Source organism: Gopherus flavomarginatus, chromosome 8 (assembly GCF_025201925.1).
Source record: "Gopherus flavomarginatus isolate rGopFla2 chromosome 8, rGopFla2.mat.asm, whole genome shotgun sequence".
Taxonomy (NCBI): domain Eukaryota; kingdom Metazoa; phylum Chordata; order Testudines; family Testudinidae; genus Gopherus; species Gopherus flavomarginatus.
The window spans coordinates 86,335,306-86,353,504 of NC_066624.1; the positions used below are offsets into that span (position 1 = coordinate 86,335,306).

General features: G+C 43.5%; 2 protein-coding genes across 4 annotated transcripts in view; one reads left to right on the top strand and one right to left on the bottom strand.

The window, feature by feature from the left end:
- Positions 1-13,143, bottom strand: part of ANKUB1 (ankyrin repeat and ubiquitin domain containing 1) — a 30,752-nt gene extending 17,609 nt beyond the window's left edge. The window contains exons 1-3 of one of the 2 annotated variants that reach the window (XM_050965977.1): positions 12,409-13,143; positions 9,926-10,069; positions 343-559 (exon numbers count right to left, since the gene is read on the bottom strand). In XM_050965977.1, the coding sequence (XP_050821934.1) occupies positions 343-559; positions 9,926-10,069; positions 12,409-12,498 (451 nt within the window). In that variant the 5' untranslated portion in view covers positions 12,499-13,143. Of the gene's footprint in view, positions 1-342; positions 560-7,178; positions 7,548-9,925; positions 10,070-12,408 lie in introns of those variants that run through there. The other variant, XM_050965978.1, reaches the window with a different exon arrangement.
- Positions 13,144-15,401: 2,258 nt separating this feature from the next.
- On the top strand, positions 15,402-17,820 carry LOC127057213 (uncharacterized). 2 transcript variants are annotated; one of them, XM_050966051.1, is made up of 3 exons: positions 15,402-16,054; positions 16,270-16,408; positions 17,345-17,820. In XM_050966051.1, exons 1-3 carry the CDS (start codon positions 15,629-15,631, stop codon positions 17,818-17,820), a joined length of 1,041 nt encoding a protein of 346 aa, XP_050822008.1. In that variant the 5' UTR covers positions 15,402-15,628. The 2 variants fall into 2 exon arrangements, with proteins under 2 accessions (XP_050822008.1, XP_050822007.1); XM_050966050.1 differs by lacking the exon at positions 16,270-16,408 and having other exon boundaries at positions 15,402-15,955; positions 16,891-17,820.
- Positions 17,821-18,199: the final 379 nt, after the last annotated feature.

Consider the following 18,199-nt stretch of genomic DNA (forward strand, 5'->3'; position numbering starts at 1 on the left):
TACCAGTGCAGCTCCCAACTTACAATGGTACAAGTGCAGGCCCAATATTGTAACAAAGGCATGCAGAAGTACATTATGGGTTCCTTTTGTGCATCATTAATTTTTGTCTCTCCACTTGCATTTCACGTTGTTTTATTTTGAAGGGCATCATATGACCCAAAATGTTTTTTTTAAATACTGAGATCTGCATTAGAAAAGTATCAATAATATTAATGCTTTTCAGGTTTCCCTAAATACAAACTTAATGATAAATAATTCCTTAAATACAGAATTTAAAATATAGACACGTATTTGGTCAACATTGCTGTATTTGTAGGTAGTGAAAATAAAACCATCTTATACCTATATCTAACTGGTAATCGTTCAGTGTGTTGCAGTCATACATCTCCCTGCCCTCTGGAGTCCTGAGACAATAAACACTATTTGGAAAGCCACATTTCAGGGTTACCAGTGTTTTCAAAAGGGACACTTTTGTAGCAAGAAGATAAAAACTCCCCTTAATGGGCACTTTCTCTTGGGTTACAGAATTGTATACATAGAAGGCTGGCTTGTCTTCTTCCTAAAAGCAAAAATAATAATGACATAAGTGATCCAGCAACACTGCTCTTGTAAATTGTGCCTATAGTTTAGGTACACTGTTTTTACACATCTAAGGATCTACTGTCCTTTTTGTTTGAATGTGGTCTAGTGCAGGGGTAGGCAACCTATGGCACACGTGCCAAAGGCGGCATGCGAGCTGATTTTCAGTGACACTCACATTGCCCAGGTCCTGGCCACCAGTCCGGGGGGCTCTGCATTTAAATTTAATTTTAAATGAAGCTTTTTAAACATTTTAAAAAGCTTATTTACCTTACATACAACAATAGTGTAGTTATATATTATAGACTTATAGAAAGAGACCTTCTAAAAACGTTAAAATGTATTGCTGGCACGTGAAACCTTAAATTACAGTGAATAAATGAAGACTTGGCACAGCACTTCTGAAAGGTTGCCAACCCCTGGACTAGTGGATAGAGCAGGAGACTAAGTTCTATTATCAGCTATCCCTCAAACTGGCTGCTTGACCTTCATCCAGTCATTAAAGGCCCAAACCAGCAAGATATCAAGCACCTCTTGTGAGATGCTGAACAACGTAAACTCCTTTTGATATCAGTGAGACGGGCACTCATCGTCTCTTGAGAGGGGCTTTTAACACCTGGAGGAGTGGGCCCTGAACAAATCTGTGCTCTAGTTCACTCATCTATGAAATAGATCTAATAATATTTATTTCACAGAGATGTTGTGAGGCTTAGCTATTTCAGATTTGTAAAATGCTTTCAGATGCAAGGAGGATAGTCGTGAGCATGTATTTTTATTTCATTTATAACAATTCCAAGGTAAAGTCTGTCTGTATTTTACATCTTGTACAACAATTAACACATGGTCACTGCTTAAAAACGTAAGCCTAATTCTGCATATTAGTGCACCCCATTAACTTCAGCTGAGTAGCATCTGTGAGTTTAGAGCAGAATTTGGCTCTATTAGTGAAACAAGAGAGATGGCAGAGAGGATATCTTACAATTTACAATCTAGACTTCCTATAGGATCTTTGACTGCTTCTGGATGTTCAGATAGCGCCCCCCCCCCCCATAGTTGCTTTTATCATCTCTGTGCTTGACTAAGGCCTTGTCAAAAGCCTGTACTTTTGTCTTCTCCAGATTGGCTTACTGCAATATGTTCTTTGAGTTGGTATGCCTGATGATAAAGTTAGTCAAAATTTTCAGTGACAATTTTGGGGTTTCCCAAGCACCATTAGTTGAAGATCATTCACATTTTGGCTAACAGAATAAGGCTGGCTACTCACTTGATGAGATTTCAGCCCTTCATAGTTTGGGTTTTGTGTCCCTTATTATTTCTGTAGTATCACTGGCATGCTTGACACTTAGGACTTGTTTTCACTAGAAAATGTTACCGTATTTGACATGACTGTTAAAAGTAGCATTAGATGACAGCATTAGACACTTAGGGTATGTCCAGACTACGATCGATTTATCAGGGATCGACATATCGGGTCTCATCTAGACACGATATATCTATCTCCGAATGCGCTCCCATCAACTCCGGAACTCCACCAGAGTGAGCGGCAGTAGCGGAGTCGACGGGGGAGCTGCAGACGTCGATTCCACGCTGTGAGGATGGGAGGTAAGTTGAAATAAGATACGTTGACTTCAGCTATGATATTCCCATAGCTGAAGTTGCGTATCTTACATCGAACCCCACCCGCCCTCAGCGTAGACCAGGTCTAAGAGTAGAGGCTGTTCTAGATTTGATTTTTGACAAATAAGGAGGAACTGGTTGAGAATTTGAAAGTGGAAGGCAACTTAGGTGAAAGTGATCATGAAATCGTAGAGTTCATGATTCTAAGGAATGGTAGGAGGGAAAACTGCACAATGGATTTCAAGAAGGCAAACTTTAGGAAACTCAGGGAGTTGGTAGGTAAGATCTCATGGGAAGCAAGTCTAAAGGGAAAAACAGTTCAGTCCGTTGGCAGTTTTTTAAAGAGACATTATTAAGGGCACAATAGCAAACTATCCTACAGCATAGGAAAGATAGGAAGTACGGCAAGAGGCCACCTCGTCTTAACCAGTAGATCTTCAATTATCTGAAACTCAAAAAAGAATCCTATAAAAAGTGGAAACTAGGTCAAGATAAAAGGATGAATATAAATAACACAAGTATGTAAGGACAAAATTAGGAAGGCCAAGGCACAAAATGAGATTAAACTAGCTAGAGACATAAAAGATAACAAGAAAACTTTCTACAAATACATTAGAAGCAAGAGGAAGACCAAGGACAGGGTAGGCCCATTAATCAATGTGGGAAAGAACAATAACAGAAAATGTGAGAATGGCAGAAGTGCTAAATGACTTTTTTGTTTCTGTTTTCACCAAAAAGGTTTTGATTGGACTTCTAACATAGTGAATGTCAGTGAAAATGAGGTGGGATCAGAGGCTAAAATAGGGAAAGAACAAGTTAAAACATTACTTAGACAAGTTAGATATCTTCAAGTCACTAGGGCCTGATAAAATACATCCTAGAATACTCAAGAAGCTGACTGAGGAGATATCTGAGCCATTTAGGTTAGCGATTATCTTTGAAAAGTCATTGAAGATGGGAGAGATTCCAGAGGACTGGAAAAGGGGCAAACATAGTACCAATCAATAAAAAGGAAAATAAGAATAACCTGGGGAATTACAGACCAGTCATCTTAACTTCAGAACCTGGAAAGATAATGAAGCAAATAAATTTGTGGATGATACCAAGCTGGGAGGGGTTGCAAGTGCTTTGCAGGATAGGATTAAAATTCAAAATGTTCTGAACAAACTGGATAAATGGTCTGAAGTAAATAGGATGAAATTCAATAAGGGCAAATGGAAAGTACTCCACTTAGGAAGGAACAATCAGTTGTACACATACAACATGATAAATGACTGCCTAGGAAGCAGTACTGAGGAAAGGGGATCTGAGTGTTATTCAGTCTTGTCAGCTGACTCAACTCTACATGGTCATATTCAAACCACATCATACCATTTTCTAGTGAAGGCAACCTTCATGAGACTAGCTCTCTCTTTATATTCCGTTCCAACAATTGATATCAGCTAGGACAGTTGGTCTGACAATTCCCATATTTCCATGCCTAGGGGTTGCTGACAAAACATTATAGGATGAAGGCTTTCACCTCCCAAACTTAATGGCACCCTTTGTTCCAACAAAACCAGAATTTATGGACCTTCATGTGCAAAGCTTTTCTATTATGCAAGTTTTTTCTAAGGGAAATTGGATTTAGTGGAGAAGATCTCAGTTTTGGTGAACTGATAAATCAATTACTGTTGTTGATGTTGCATATATTTTGTAAATGGTGTTTTTAAGTACTGATTGTTGGTGTGTCTAGTGTTTTATGATAGGTGTTACGGAAATGCATGTAATTCTCAATCCTAAAGAAAGCCACATGTTTAAGGACTACTCCCCAGAGGTGTTGAGCATCCCAAGCAAAATGCTGTGGCCTCTCAATTATTGACTCTCTGGAGGCAGTCACCACCTTGCAGGAATGGGCAGTGACTATACAGATTTACCAAGGGAGGTGCTGCATCAGGGTTTAAAGAGGCGATTTAAAAAAGAATTCCTACCACCAAATCTCTGCCTCTTCTGAAGAAAAAGCAAACACACAGCATGCAACATGCATACAGATCAAGGACTTGATTAAATTAAATTTATCTTTCTCCCCAGGGAAACAGCAACAACAATAAAGCTAGAATCAGAAGACTTGGAGTAAACAAGCAGCTAAGTTTCTCAAAGACATCCTAACATTGCAGTCCTTTTGCCTCACTGTTCCACTCCTTGTTTTTATGCGCTGCAGCCCTAGTGATGCTGTGCCAGGAGCAGCAATAATTCTGGCCAACCAGTCCTATGAGAGTGAAGCAATAGCAAGACTAAAAATATTGTTTATGGTCTGAGGGACCTATATACAGCCGAGCTATCTTCAGGATCTTTCCCGGCTTATATAACAACCATGGCGAGAAGCCAGGCTTGTTAGTGCACAGAAGCTGCTGCCTTGCAACAGCCCCACCTCATTAATTACTGAACATGGCTTTGCAGTTTGCAGCTGAGAGAAAAAAGAAAAAAGCCCACTCTAAAAGACAGTCTTCCCTGTGTGTATGAAACAGAAATTTAGGTTGCAGTACTGTTGTGTACTTCTATCATGTCTGTTTCTACAATGCTTTGTTTTGCCTGGTACTTTTTTTTAGCATCAGCACTTATCTCCCTTCTGACAAAAAATTGAAGGTCAAATCGTGCCTGGCCCTGCATAGATGAGTTTGTGGGGAGAGAATGCAGGGATCCTGTTCTCCTTCTTTCCAGCACTCATGCAGGAAGCGTTGCTGAAAAATCAGCTGACACCTACGGCCCTGAAACTCAGATCTGGATGAACCGTGCTTGACATAGGACCTGGGGTAGTGAAGATCACAGGTGGCTGTACACCAACATTACATCCCTCAGCCCTGAGGCTAGCCAGGGTCTGGTTTTATCCTCAGGGCTGCTCTAAGTTGTGCTGACTGGTAATGGTCCCCAAGAGTTTATTGCCCTCACCTGCATGGCCACACTGCCTCCACTGGAGGCTGTAATAAGGTGATTAGGAATAGTTACTCTGGCACTTCACCTGTTTAAGACAGCATTGGCTGTCCAAGGAAATGGAGCAGGGCCAAGGATCTGGTCTTATTAATGCATGACTTTTGTGTAACCCCTCAGCAGTGGTAACATGGACATGATTACTCGTATGGACGGCAGGTGCACAGAATACTCTAATTTAGTAGCTGAGAAGATCTGATATGCTTATAGACAAAAAAGGTAGTTAGGAGCCCAATGACACAAAAAACCACACAAATGCCACCCTGGAGAGAATAAAGGTATTCCTCATGATGGATGAAAACAGCCAAGGTTGTTACAGACCTGACTGTGAGGGACAGAAATAATTGTTTTGGATTAAGATTTAAGACCAGCTGTAAAGGTCTTGTGCAAAGCCAGTCACCATATTAAACAGTCCTTTTCATGCAAAGGACAACTACTCCTCCTTCCAGCCAGAGTGAAAATCCTCCAAAAGGAGGAGTTGCATTTTCTTTAAAATAAAGGCAGCAATCAGCCACCTCAGAAAATTAAGGAAAATAACCTGTTATGGGATTTGGGAGAGGGAGAAGACTCAAGAAAAAGGCTATGCGGAAATAAAGGAAGAAGGAGGCACATGTCAGGACCCCAATGGGGCTCCGGGTGATTGCTATGTCCCACCACCCAACACAGATGTAATGAGGTTGAGCAGTGTCCATATAAGAGAAAACTAAGACTACTGATTATTTCTCAAAAAAGGTTTTTAATGACTTACAGCTATAAATGCGACACAGACAGAATAGGAAAAGGAGAAATAGAGACCAGCATTGAATAAGGATTAATATAAATGACAAATTATATTGCGAACAAGCACAAGTACAGGTAATATTATGCATTAATTACTTACTACTATAAATCATACTATTAGCATTGAATATAAATGGCTGGTGGTACTGAAGGCAGGTACAAGTACACGCAAAGCTACTGTTACTTATTGATTACCAACTTTGCACATACTGTTCCCACCACCAGGGGGCAAAAGCATAAGTAAAACTACTATATTAGCAACTTAAAACTATTCCTAAACAATCTAATACTTCTATTAAGATTTTACTACTGTTTTTACTACTGCAGCATTGATACGACTTGAGATCAAATTATCCTGACATTACAATTTGTAATACTGTAGTGCCAACACAACTTGAGATCAAATTAGCTCAAGCAACCCAGACTTCTCTACTCCATTACTTTATACTGCATGCAATCAGACTTTTTTTACTTTAAAACCTTACCCTGCTGAGAATATGTTACCCTTTAGTCAACCGCTCTTTGCACTGGCCAGGTACAGATAGTCGGTGTAGTTCAGGTTTCCTCTGTTCAGGGGGTGTGGGTCTGACCAATCAGAGAGAATGACCTCTTAGACCAAGACACACACACAAACCCACCTGAGGCTCTACACACTTTATCTCATCTCATGAGGGCAGGGGACTGGACTCGATGACCTCTCAAGGTCCCTTCCAGTCCTAGAGTCTATGAATCTGCCTGCCGTGTTTTGAAGCAGGTCAACCAAAACAGGTTAGGCCAAATGTTTACTGTGGTAGTTGTGGTTACTTTGAAATTATGATCTATGCACAGGTGCACAGCTCATATTTTCCAAATACAGCCAATTGTCCTAATTGTGGTTAATGTGTCAGACACAGAACATTTGAAGCAGCCAGAAGTGCTTGGTTGCTTTGCACCTTGACCACAAGTCTGTATCAAGAACATTCAAATCAGCTGAAAGAAGTGCTTGGTTGTTTTACACCTTGACCACAAATCCATATCTAATTTTGCAAAGCCTGCTTTTTGAAGATGACCACAAGTCTACAATATTTCTTAATCTGAATTTGCTATGCCTAATATTGCAAAGCTTGCTTTTTGCAGCTGACCACAGGTCTACAATATTTCCTAGTTTAAACTTGCTACACTTGCTCTGGTTACTATGCTTGATCTTTGACGTTTTCGGAAGTTTTAGGCCTAATATTGAATAAGCTTGACAATACCTTTGCATGATAAGACTTTATCACAGTAATCATAGGCTACAAGAGACATTCAGACACTGAAAAGCCCTGTATAAAAAAAAATATTTTATACCTTCTTTGACTGAAGCACTTTCTGTTTTTCTTGTAACTGGGAACAATCCAGTCAAAATACTGTTTAAAAATAAATGTATGAGATGGCAATTGGTAATTATCTCATTTTAATTTGTGGAAGCCTCGCTCAGCTGTGTTGTACACTTTCATGGAATTTAAGTGAACATGAGTTAAACAGTAGCCCCCAAATGCCATATTCTGTCCTTAGGTCCATGTGTGCAACAGCACTGAAAAAGGGGGACCTTTTGGTTAAAACACAGCACTCAGAGTCAGGCAACCTCTATTGTATTCCTGGCTGTACCCAGATTCCCTGGAAATGTCTCTTAACTTCTGTACCTCTGTTTCCCCAACATGTAATATGGAAAGAATACTTATAATAACTAATTATACCTGGCTTACAGGGATGCTAGGATATTTAATTCATTACTGCTCAGATAATGTTTGAAATCCTCAGATGCATGCACTGTAGAAGTGCAAAGTATTATTTATTGACTTTCCCATTGTAAATGAATACAGAATTTGCCCTAGACAGCCCAATTTTGAGGTCTAAATATACTTTTAATAGCCTGTATAATCATTAATGTGTCTGAACCAGGTATATATAAACAGCAACAGTTTAGACAGCTACATGCAGGTCTAGGTGTCCAAATTTAGGCTACCAGGTTTGAAAATTATGCCCAAAAGACAGGGCCAGCGCTATCATTTAGGCGACCTAGGCAATGGCCTAGGGCGCCAGAATTTTTGGGGGGCGCTATTTTGCCAGGGCGGCGGCACACGGGTCCGGTGGACCTACCGCAGTCATGCCGGCGGACGGTCCGCTGCTGGAAAGGCTCCGGTGGAGCTGCCGCAGTCATTTCGGCGGGCGGTCCACTGATCTAAAGGCTCCGGTGGACCTGCCACAGGCATGACTGCGATAGGTCCGCCGGAGCCTTTAGACCAGCGCACCGTCTGCCGGCATCACTGCGGCAGCTCCACCGGAGCCCTTCCAGCAGTGGACCGTATGCCGGCATGACTGCGGTAGGTCCACCGGAGGAGCGGGGGGTGGCGAAATGGCCGTCCGCCTAGGGCGTCAGAAACCCTGGCGCCGCTCCTGCCACAAGACATCATATATGTCGTGTTTTCCTTACAGTTATTTTACCAAATCATACCAGCCTGAGTTGCTATTGTCTTTTGTGATGTCTTATGCATTGCTTATTTCCTTTAATAGTGTTGGCATAGAACTGTAATACAAAATTAGGAGTTATTCCCCTGAAATTCTAACACCTTCTCATGTATTCCAGCAAAAGACTGACTTTTGCTATACACAACAAGAAAAACTCAGGTTATTTCAATATAGGTGCATTTAGAAAGCAAGATGAAATCATATGTTCTACTTCCTGAGAATGAAGGAAGAAAAGATTTTCCAGTTACAGTGGGATCAGGGGCAAAAATCTGTTTGGGGATTGGTCCTGCTTTGAGCAGGGGGTTGGACTAGATGACTTCCTGAGGTCCCTTGCAACCCTGATATTCTATGATCCTAAGGAGGGAGCCAAACCATGATGTTAAGTTATAATGAATGATAATTCTTCTTAGAACAACGCCTCTAAAATTAATTCGGAATGCTTGGTTCTCACTGGATACAGGGATAGGCTTTGGCTTGCTTTAGAGTTCAGCTTAGAGGCCTAATAAGGGCCAGGGCTCATCTTTATTTGTAATGGTCTTGAAACCTAAATAGCTGATTTTGAGATTTCAGCCCAAAATGGTGAAAGTCTCATGAGATCAGCTGCTTATGAGATTTCAGTCATCTTGAACGCTGGCAACCTTGCAAGATTAGATATCTGAATGGTGAGCATTTCTCACAAGTTTGTCCACAGCTGAATCATGAGTGGAAAAATAGTTCATTCTGGTTTAGAATCCAATTCAGAACCAAAACCATTGGGGTAGGATTGGAGCCAAGGATTGCGATATAATCTACACCCTCTTTCAAAAAGGTTCAAATTCAAGGTTCCAGCTGTGACCTCTCTCTCTCTATTCTCATCAGTAGTATTATAAAGACTATACTATGTGCTGTACTTGGCTTACTGGAGCTACTGAAGCCTGTGCAAGTGGGATTAGAGAGACTAGTGCCATTTTTTTATTTAATGCAATTTACCTTTAGCTTTTCTGCACCTCATGAAGGAGCCGCAGCGACTGACTGCCGAGATATATATTCAGCAGAGGAAAAATGACAGATCATGACCAAAAGTCAATTTGTGATCACAGATACTGAGGGAAGGAATGGATTTGCGGGTGACAGAAATATATGGCTGACAAGATCCTCCTAAATCTATTGCCCACAGTGGGAAATGGGTATTGTGCTGTATCAGGCTTTTTCTCCCTATTTGTAAAGGTCTTTCATTCCACAAATTCAGTTTCTGTAGAGATACCTTTTCTGTAGAGAGATCCTATTTTTACAGTCTTTAAAGTTCCATGCAAATAAATGTAAGCCCAATCATTCATGTTACCATAACAACCTTTTACACTCATTCTTTGAAGGTCAGGGTGGTTATTCTTGAGGTTAGATACTTTTTACTGCTGCTTAGTGGTGTTAAATTTAGCACAGGGTCTAGAAGGAGAACCAAAAAACACACAGAATTTCTGGACAACTTAAGACTATCTGTTTTTTAATCATACTGTACCTTAACAACACATTTAATAGTCGAGGAAACTGATATCCCTATGTCAGCAAGGATCCAGCTGTCTTTCAGTATTGCTCCTGCATAGATCAGCTCCAAATATCGTCTGCCTTGTTTGTCTTCAGAAAGTGGAATGTGAAAATAATCCTAAAAATGAATAATAAATTGTGAAAAGAATGTCTATGCAGAAGTGATTCCTACCCAGAACAAATCTGCATTCATTTTTGGTGTATGTATATTACATTAGTGCCTTAGAAACTGCTCTTTGCTCCACAGGGCTTACAGTTCAAGTAAAGTGTTCTAAGAACATACAACTGCTAGATACAAGATTTATATCTTTTTGTTTTGAAAAGAAAATAGCGTTGAGATCTAAGAGTCTTGATTTAAGCTAGGTTTATTTTTTGCTTATAAATTACAAAAATTCTATTTGTATAGGAGGCTAAAGAACGTGAGGAAGTTTTGCTGCTACAAATGAATACATCTCGTCCATTACAAGTGACACAACGCTAAAGCAAAAATACAGAGCTGTGACCTTCTTGCTGGGGAATTATGAAAGCTCAAGTTTTTCCAAGTGGCCTCTGCTTTTGGTTACCTCATATGTTTGGGTGCCCAACTTTAGGGACCTAGACTACATATATATTATTATATTATTAATTAATTATATTATATTATTATTTTACCAGCTTCAAACTTGGGTGCCTAAAATGAGGCACCTAAATGAATATTTAGATACCTGAATTAGATGTCAGGTGGGATTTTCTAAAGAGCTCTGTATTGGCCTATCTCAGGGGTAGGCAACCTATGGCATGTGTGCCAAAGGCGGCACGCGAGCTGATTTTCAGTGGCACTCACACTGCCTGGGTCCTGGCCACTGGTCCAGGGGCGCTCTGCATTTTAATTTAATTGTAAATGAAGCTTCTTAACATTTTAAAAACCTTATTTACTTTACATACAACAATAGTTTAGTTATATATTATAGACTTATAGAAAGAGACCTTTTAAAAATGTTAAAATGTATTACTGGCACGTGAAACCTTAAACTAGAGTAAATAAATAAATGAAGACTCGGCACACCACTTCTGAAAGGTTGTCAACCCCTGGCCTATCTGATCCCATGTAAAAAACTCCTATTGACTTCAGTGGGAGCAGAGTTAAACCAAACTGTGTGCTTTTGAAAATCTCAGCCTACGTATTCACAGCTGGCATCAGAACTTGAGGACACCAAAATTAGATGGCATTTTTAAAGTGTGAGCCTGACTGTGCAAGAACTCTGGATTCTCTCCTTGAAAGGATGAACGTGACATAAATAGTGCTTTTCCTTGCTGTGTCAAAGTAAATGCCTAGAACAATATAGGGTTAATTCAGACAATGCAGCTAAACCTGCAGCCACAGGGACTCCTGAATCACAGAAGTCTCATCTCACAAGGAGCAAGTTGAAATGTCACTGTGATCATTCTGGCACCATGTAATGTAGAGTGCAAGTTGTTGCACATGTGCCTGGAGTTTGGTGGTGATAATTTGAGACCTCTGGGGAATCAGGTCTCTCTTTTAATCCCAGCCTTGACTGGGGCATCTCACAGGGTCTTCCTTCCTCCATTGACTGTTCCCTTGACTCTCTACACAAACACACATGCTAGCTCTGAACACTTTCCCAGTTGCTCCCATGAACTGGAACATCATTCCCAGAGCTGCTGATGGTGGAGACAATCAGATTTCACATAAAATTGTGGTGCTTGTTGTCAGTGGTTCAAAAAGATGCCTTTGCAGAGAGACCAATGCTTGTCTGTATTTCCTCTGACACAATGCCACGAGCCTGTAAACCAGGCCTGCACAACATGAGGCCCGCGTGGGCTCACTGTGCGGCCTGTGGCGGCAGGTGAGGGAGGGGGGCTCAGGAGGCGAGCGAGTGAGTGGTCGGACAGTGGCGGGTGGGCAGGTGAGCCAGCGGCTGGCCCTAGCTCACCACTGCTCCACCTCCGTCTCCTCCCCTGAACGCTCCACCCCACTTCTCCCCCTCCCGCCCCGCTGCCCCCAAATCAGTAGAGTCTATGTGGGAAACATGGCTAGGGAGAAAGAGATGTGTAACCAGTGTGCTACTGGATTCCTGAGGATTCTCACTTGTGGGAAATGCCCATTGGGGCTGGCTGCTGGCAGCCAAATGCAAGTTAAAGTAGCCCTGAGATTGTCTAACTTTCACCAGGAGCCTGTCTATTATAATGGTAATATAACGGTAGCTTTGCCTGCTGCCCCCATCTTTCATTTGCAACAAGCAGAGCTTGGCTAAACCTGAAAATCAGGCAGTAAGAGTCTCAGAAGCCTTACACAGAAATCAAGGATAGGCAGCCAGAAGACCTATAAAATGAACTCCCTTGCATTAGAATAGGGAATACTATGCAGTATAAATTTATATTATAGGTGTATTTAAACCATAAGTTAAACATATCAAAATTAAAAATAATTAGCTTGATAATTAGTTAAGCACCTACCTTTATCATCAGTTTTATGGCTTGCACAGTTTGGTCTGATGAAATGTCAAAAGATTCACAAAATCCTTCAAAAGCTATGAAAATCCTCATCTTGCAAAACACTCTTAAAAACTGCTAGGAGTCTAGGAGACCTTGCTGAGCTACCAAAACACATGCCTTGCCAAGTTCATATCCACAATTAATGCCAAAAGACAAACAACAAAAAAGCAAAATCTATACTACAACGAGCCAGAGAAGACTACAACTATTGAGCCTAAATGCAAAGAGTTTCTTCTCTTCAAAACAAATGCCAGCCAGAAAAAGCCCTGCAGTAACAGGCAGCACTGACCGTGGGATACAATGTCATGAATGTGTTTCTCTAGCTCAGCTGAATTAGGGGGGGAAATTCTCCCACCCATGCGCTTAGTGCAACCAACAAACCACATATTGATTAAGGCAAGTGTGAACAAGTTTCGAACATGTACATACAGGATCCAAGCTAATCCTACTTCTACCATCCTACTCACTGTCCACGCAATCAGTAACTATGCTTAGTCAAAGTGCTACTGATTAAAGCGCTGAAAGTCATCAAACAAGCATCCTTGGCAGTTGTTAAACTGAAATGTTTGCTTATTGCCATCTGCAAAGTGTCTTGTAAATAAGTCTAAGCAACATTTATTCATGTTACCATAACAACTTTATTTGTCTATTTACACTTCTGAATCCACTGTGACAAACATTAGCTACTCATATTTAAAAAAAAAAAAAGTAAATATAAAGGCCAGTAGTTTGCAGTGTGAGAGCTATTGTTTAGAGCATGGAAATAAGCTTTAGGATTCTTGGGTTCTTCACCAGAAGCAGCAGCTGTGCATCTTGAATAGCAGAGTGTGGAAAGATGCCTTGCCCCAATGCACTGCTGGAGGGGAGGGATGTTGGCCATAACCTGATTGTTTGAAAGTTGAGAGCCAATCAGCTAATGGAGAGGGAGTAAATGGAGCTGAGGAGAGTGGGGTGGAGTCAGAGGGGATGGGGAAGCAGAGTTGGAAACATAAATTAACTCCAGCAGTATTTCTATTGTGGGGGCCCCCACTGCCCTCCTGGTTCTACCACCCTTGTTCTCCTTCACATGCCATTAACTTACTCTTTGACCTTAGCCATACCACAGTCTCTCTATGGCTCAGTTTACACTCGAGCCTTCATTCTGATCCAGCAGACAAGCAGGACCTCTGGTCCACTGAGAGCTTCATACTCAGGGAAAGGTTAGAAGGACTGACACTGGCCAGAGCCTTTGTGGAAATGGGGCTTGGGAGGTGATCTCTGGTAAGCTTCTTAGCATGTGTGTAGATTCTTTAATTGATCTGAATAGGTCTTCTCTGTAGACCTTCTAGTTTAAGAATAAAATATGTTTGCATAGAAACAACTGTGGTAACTTAACTGTTGGCAGTTACAGTAGAACCTCAGAATTACAAGCACCAGAGTTAGGCTATGTCTACACTACCGCAGTAAGTCAACCTACGCTACGCAACTCCAGCTATGTGAATAATGTAACTGGAGTTGACGTATACCGCGGGAAGGAAGGGGGGGTCAATGGGAGAAGCTCTCCCATTGACTTACCTTACTCTTCTTGTCGGGGGTAGAGTACAGGGGTCGACTGGAGAGCGATCTGCTGTCGACTGGGTGGGTCTTCACTAGACTTGCTAAATTGACTGCCAGTCAATTGATCTCAGAGCATCACTGCTGGCTGTAATGTAGACATAGCCTTACAAACTGACCAGTCAAACCTACCTCATTTGGAACCAGAAGCACACAATCAGGCAGCAGCAGAGAATCCCCGACCCCATGCAAAAAAAGCAAATATAATACAGTACTGTGTTAAACACAAACTACTAAAATAATAAAGGGAAAGTTTAAAAAAAAATTGACAAGGTAAGGGAACTGTTTCTGTGCTTCTTTCATTGAAATTAGGATGCTTAAAAACACCATTTTTCTTCTATATAATATAGGTTTGAAACTTTACTAAGTCAATCTTCAGTTGTACACTTTTGAAAGAACAACCATAACATTTTGTTCAGAGTTATGAATGTTTCAGAGTTATGAACAACCTCTCATCCTAAGGTTAGGGTTCCTGAGGGTAGGGCACTTGGAGCTAGGATTAGGGTTCCTATGGGTAGGACACTTGGAGCTAGGGTAAGGGTTCCCATAGGTAGAGCTTCCCACCCTAGGCTTACGGTTCCTAAGGGTAGGGCACTTAGACCTAGGGTTAGGGTTCCTATGGGTAGGGCTTCCTGACCTAGGATTAGGTTTCCTAAAGGTAGGGCATTGGAGCTAGAGTTAGGGTTCCTATGGTAGGACGCCCCGCCCTAGGCTTAGGATTCCTATGGGTAGGGCTTCCCGCCCTAGGGTTAGGATTCCAAAGGGTAGGGCACTTGGAGCTAGGTTTAGGGTTCCCATGGGTAGGGCACTTTGAGCGAGGCTTAGGGTTCCTATGGGTTGGGCTTCGTGCCCTAGGGTTAGGGTTCCTAAGGGTAGGGCACTTGGAGATAAGGTTAGGATTCCGATGGGTAGGGTACGTGTATCTAGGGTCAGGGTTGCTAAGGGTAGAGCAATTGGAGCTAGGGTTAGGGTTCCCATTGGTAGGGCACTTGGAGCTAGGGTTAGAGTTCCTATGGGTAGGGCTTCTCACCCTAGGGTTAGGATTCCTAAGGCTAGCTCACTTGGAGCTAGGGTTAGGGTTCCTATTGGTAGGACACTTGGACCTAGGGTTAGAGTTCCTATGGGTAGGGCTTCCTGCCCTAGGGTTACAGCTCGTAAGGGTAGGGCACTTGGAGCTAGGATTAGGGTTCCTATAGGTAGGGCTTCACCCCATAGGGTTAGAGGACCTATGGGTAGGGTATTTGGAGCTAGGGTTAGGATTCCTATGAGTAGATCTTCTCGCCCTAGGGTTAGGGTTACTAAGGGTAGGGCACTTGGAGCTAGGGTTAGGGTCCTAAGGGTAGGGCAGTTGGAGCTAGGGTTAGGGTTCCTATGGGTAGGGCTTCCCACCCTAGGGTTAGGGTTCCTATGGGTAGAGCACTTGGAGCTAGGGTTAGGGTTCCTAAGGGTAGGGATTCCCCACCCTAGGTCTAGGGTTGCTAAGGGGAAGGCACATGGAGCTAGGGTTAGAGTTCCTATGGGAAGGACGCCTCGCCCTAGGGTGAGGGTTCCTGCGGACAGGGAAATTTGAGCTAGGGTTAGGGTTCTTATGGGTAGGGATTCCCACCCTAGGGTTACAGTTCCTAAGGGTGGGGCACTTGGAGCTAGGGTTAGGGATCCTATGGGTAGGGCAATTGGAGCTACGGTTATGGTTCCTATGGGAAGGACGTCCTGCCCTAGGGTGAGGGTTCCTATGGGTAGGACACTTGGAACTAGGGTTAGAGTTCCTATGGGTAGGACTTCACCCCCTAGGGTTAGAGGACCTATGAGTAGGGTACTTGGAGCTAGGGTTAGGGTTCCTATGGGAAGATCTTCCCGCCCTAGGGCTAGAGTTATTAAGGGTAAGGCACTTAGAGCTAGGGTTAGGGTTTGTATGGTTAGGATACGTGGAGCTAGGGTTAGGGTTCCAATGGGTAGGGGATGTGGAGATAGGATTAGGGTTCCTATGCGTAGGGCTTCCCGCCCTAGAGTTAGGGTTCCTAAGGGGAGGACACTTGCAACTAGGGTTAGAGTTCCTATGGGTGGGACTTCACCCCCTAGGGTTAGAGGACCTATGGGTAGGGTACTTGGAGCTAGGGTTAGGGTTCTTATGGGTAGGGCACTTGGAGCTAGGGTTAGAGTTCCTAAGGGTAGGGCAGTTGGATCTAGGGTTAGGGTTCCTATGGTTAGGGCTTCCCGCCCTAGCGTTAGGTTCCTATGGGTAGGACACTTGCAGCGAGGGTTAGAGTTCCTATGGGTAGAGCTTCACCCCCTAGGGTTAGAGGACCTATGGGTAGGGTTCTTGCAGCTAGGGTTAGGGTTCCTAAGGCTAGCTCACTTGGAGCTAGGGGTAGGGTTCCTAAGGGTAGGGCAACTGGAGCTAGGGTTAGGGTTCCTATGGGTAGGGCAGTTGGAGCTAGGGTTAGATTTCTTAAGGGTAGGGCTTCACCCCCTAGGATTAGAGGACCTATGGGTAGCATACTTGGAGCTAGGGTTAGGGTTCCTATGGGTAGGGCTTCCTGCCCTAGGGTTAGGGTTCCTACAGGTAGGTCACTTGGAGCTAGGGTTAGGGTTCCTATGGGTAGGGCTTCCCGCCCTAGGGTTAGAGTTCCTAAAGGTAGGGCAGTTGGATCTAGCGTTAGGATTCCTATGGTTAGGGCTTCCCGCCCTAGCGTTAGGGTTCCTATGGGTAGGACACTTGCAGCGAGGGTTAGAGTTCCTATGGGTAGAGCTTCACCCCCTAGGGTTAGAGGACCTATGGGTAGGGTTCTTGCAGCTAGGGTTAGGGTTCCTAAGGCTAGCTCACTTGGAGCTAGGGGTAGGGTTCCTAAGGGTAGGGCACTTGGAGCTAGGGTTAGGGTTCCTAAGGGTAGGGCAATTGGAGCTAGGGTTAGGGTTCCTATGGGTAGGGCAATTGGAGCTAGGGTTAGGGTTCCTAAGGGTAGGGCTTCACCCCCTAGGGTTAAAGGACCTATGGGTAACGTACTTGGAGCTAGGGTTAGGGTTCCTATGGGTAGGGCTTCCCGCCCTAGGGTTAGGGTTCATAAGGGTAGGGCACTTGGAGCTAGAGTTAGGGTTCCTATATGTAGGACACTTGGCATTAGGGTTAGGATTCCTATGGGTAGGGCTTCCCACTCTAGGATTAGGGTTCCTATGGGTAGGGCTTCCCGACATAGGGTTAAGGTTCTTAAGAATAGGGCATTTTGGGCTAGGGCTAGGGTTCCTATGGGTAGGTCACCCTACCCTAAGGTTAGTGTCCGTAAGGGTAGGGCACTTGGAGCCAGAGTTAGGTTTCCTACTGGTAGGGCACTTGGAGGTAGAGTTAGATTTCCTATCAGTAGGGCACTTGGAGCTAGGGTCAGGGTTCCTATGGGAAGGACTCCCCGCCCTAGGGTTAGGGATCCTGTTGGTAGGGCACTTGGACCTAGGCTTAGAGTTCCTATGGTTAGGGTACTTGGAGCTAGGGTTAGGGTTCCTATGGGTAGGGTTTCCCACCCTAGCGTTAGGGTTCCTACGGGTAGGGCACTTGGAGCTAGGGTTAGGGTTTCTATGGGTAGGGCTTCCCGCCTTATCGCTAGGGTTCCTAAGAATAGAGCACTTGGAGATAGGGTTAGGGTTCCAAAGGGGAGGGCTGGTTTTAGGAAGTGCGGGGCCCAATTCAAACAGTTTCGACTGGGTCCTGGCAGGGATGAGTTTAAAAAAAAAAAAAACAACATATTTAAAAAAGCACGTGGGGCTTGTATTCACTGGGTGCTGCTCTGAGTCTTTGGCGGCACTTCAGCGGTGGGTCCTTCACTCGCTCCAGGTCTTCAGCGGCACTGAAGGACCCACTGCCGAAGTGTCGCCAAAGACCCAGAGTAAGTGAAGGACCCGCCGCTGAAGTAAGACGCGGAGAGAGTGAAGGACCCGCCGCTGAAGTGCCGCTGAAGGCCCAAAGCGCTGCCATGTGATTAAAAATTAAAAAGGTGCCTCTAACCAGGGAAGGGATTCTCACTGGGCGCGGGGCCCTCTTAGGTGATGGGCCCGATTCGGGGGAATTGATGGAATAGGCCTAAAGCCGGACCAGGAGTCCTGACTTCATCTCCTGCATATAACTGCTGATAACACTCTACCCCTGCAATGCAGTATATTGAAATATGCT

Coding starts and splice junctions, on each gene's coding strand:
- LOC127057213 (XM_050966050.1), top strand. CDS start 15,629: ATGGGTAGGGATTCCCACCCTAGGGTTACAGTTCCTAAGGGTGGGGCA. Junction 15,956..16,890: donor CTAGGGTTAGGGTTTGTATG/GTTAGGATACGT, acceptor AGGGTTCCTAAG/GGTAGGGCACTTGGAGCTAG.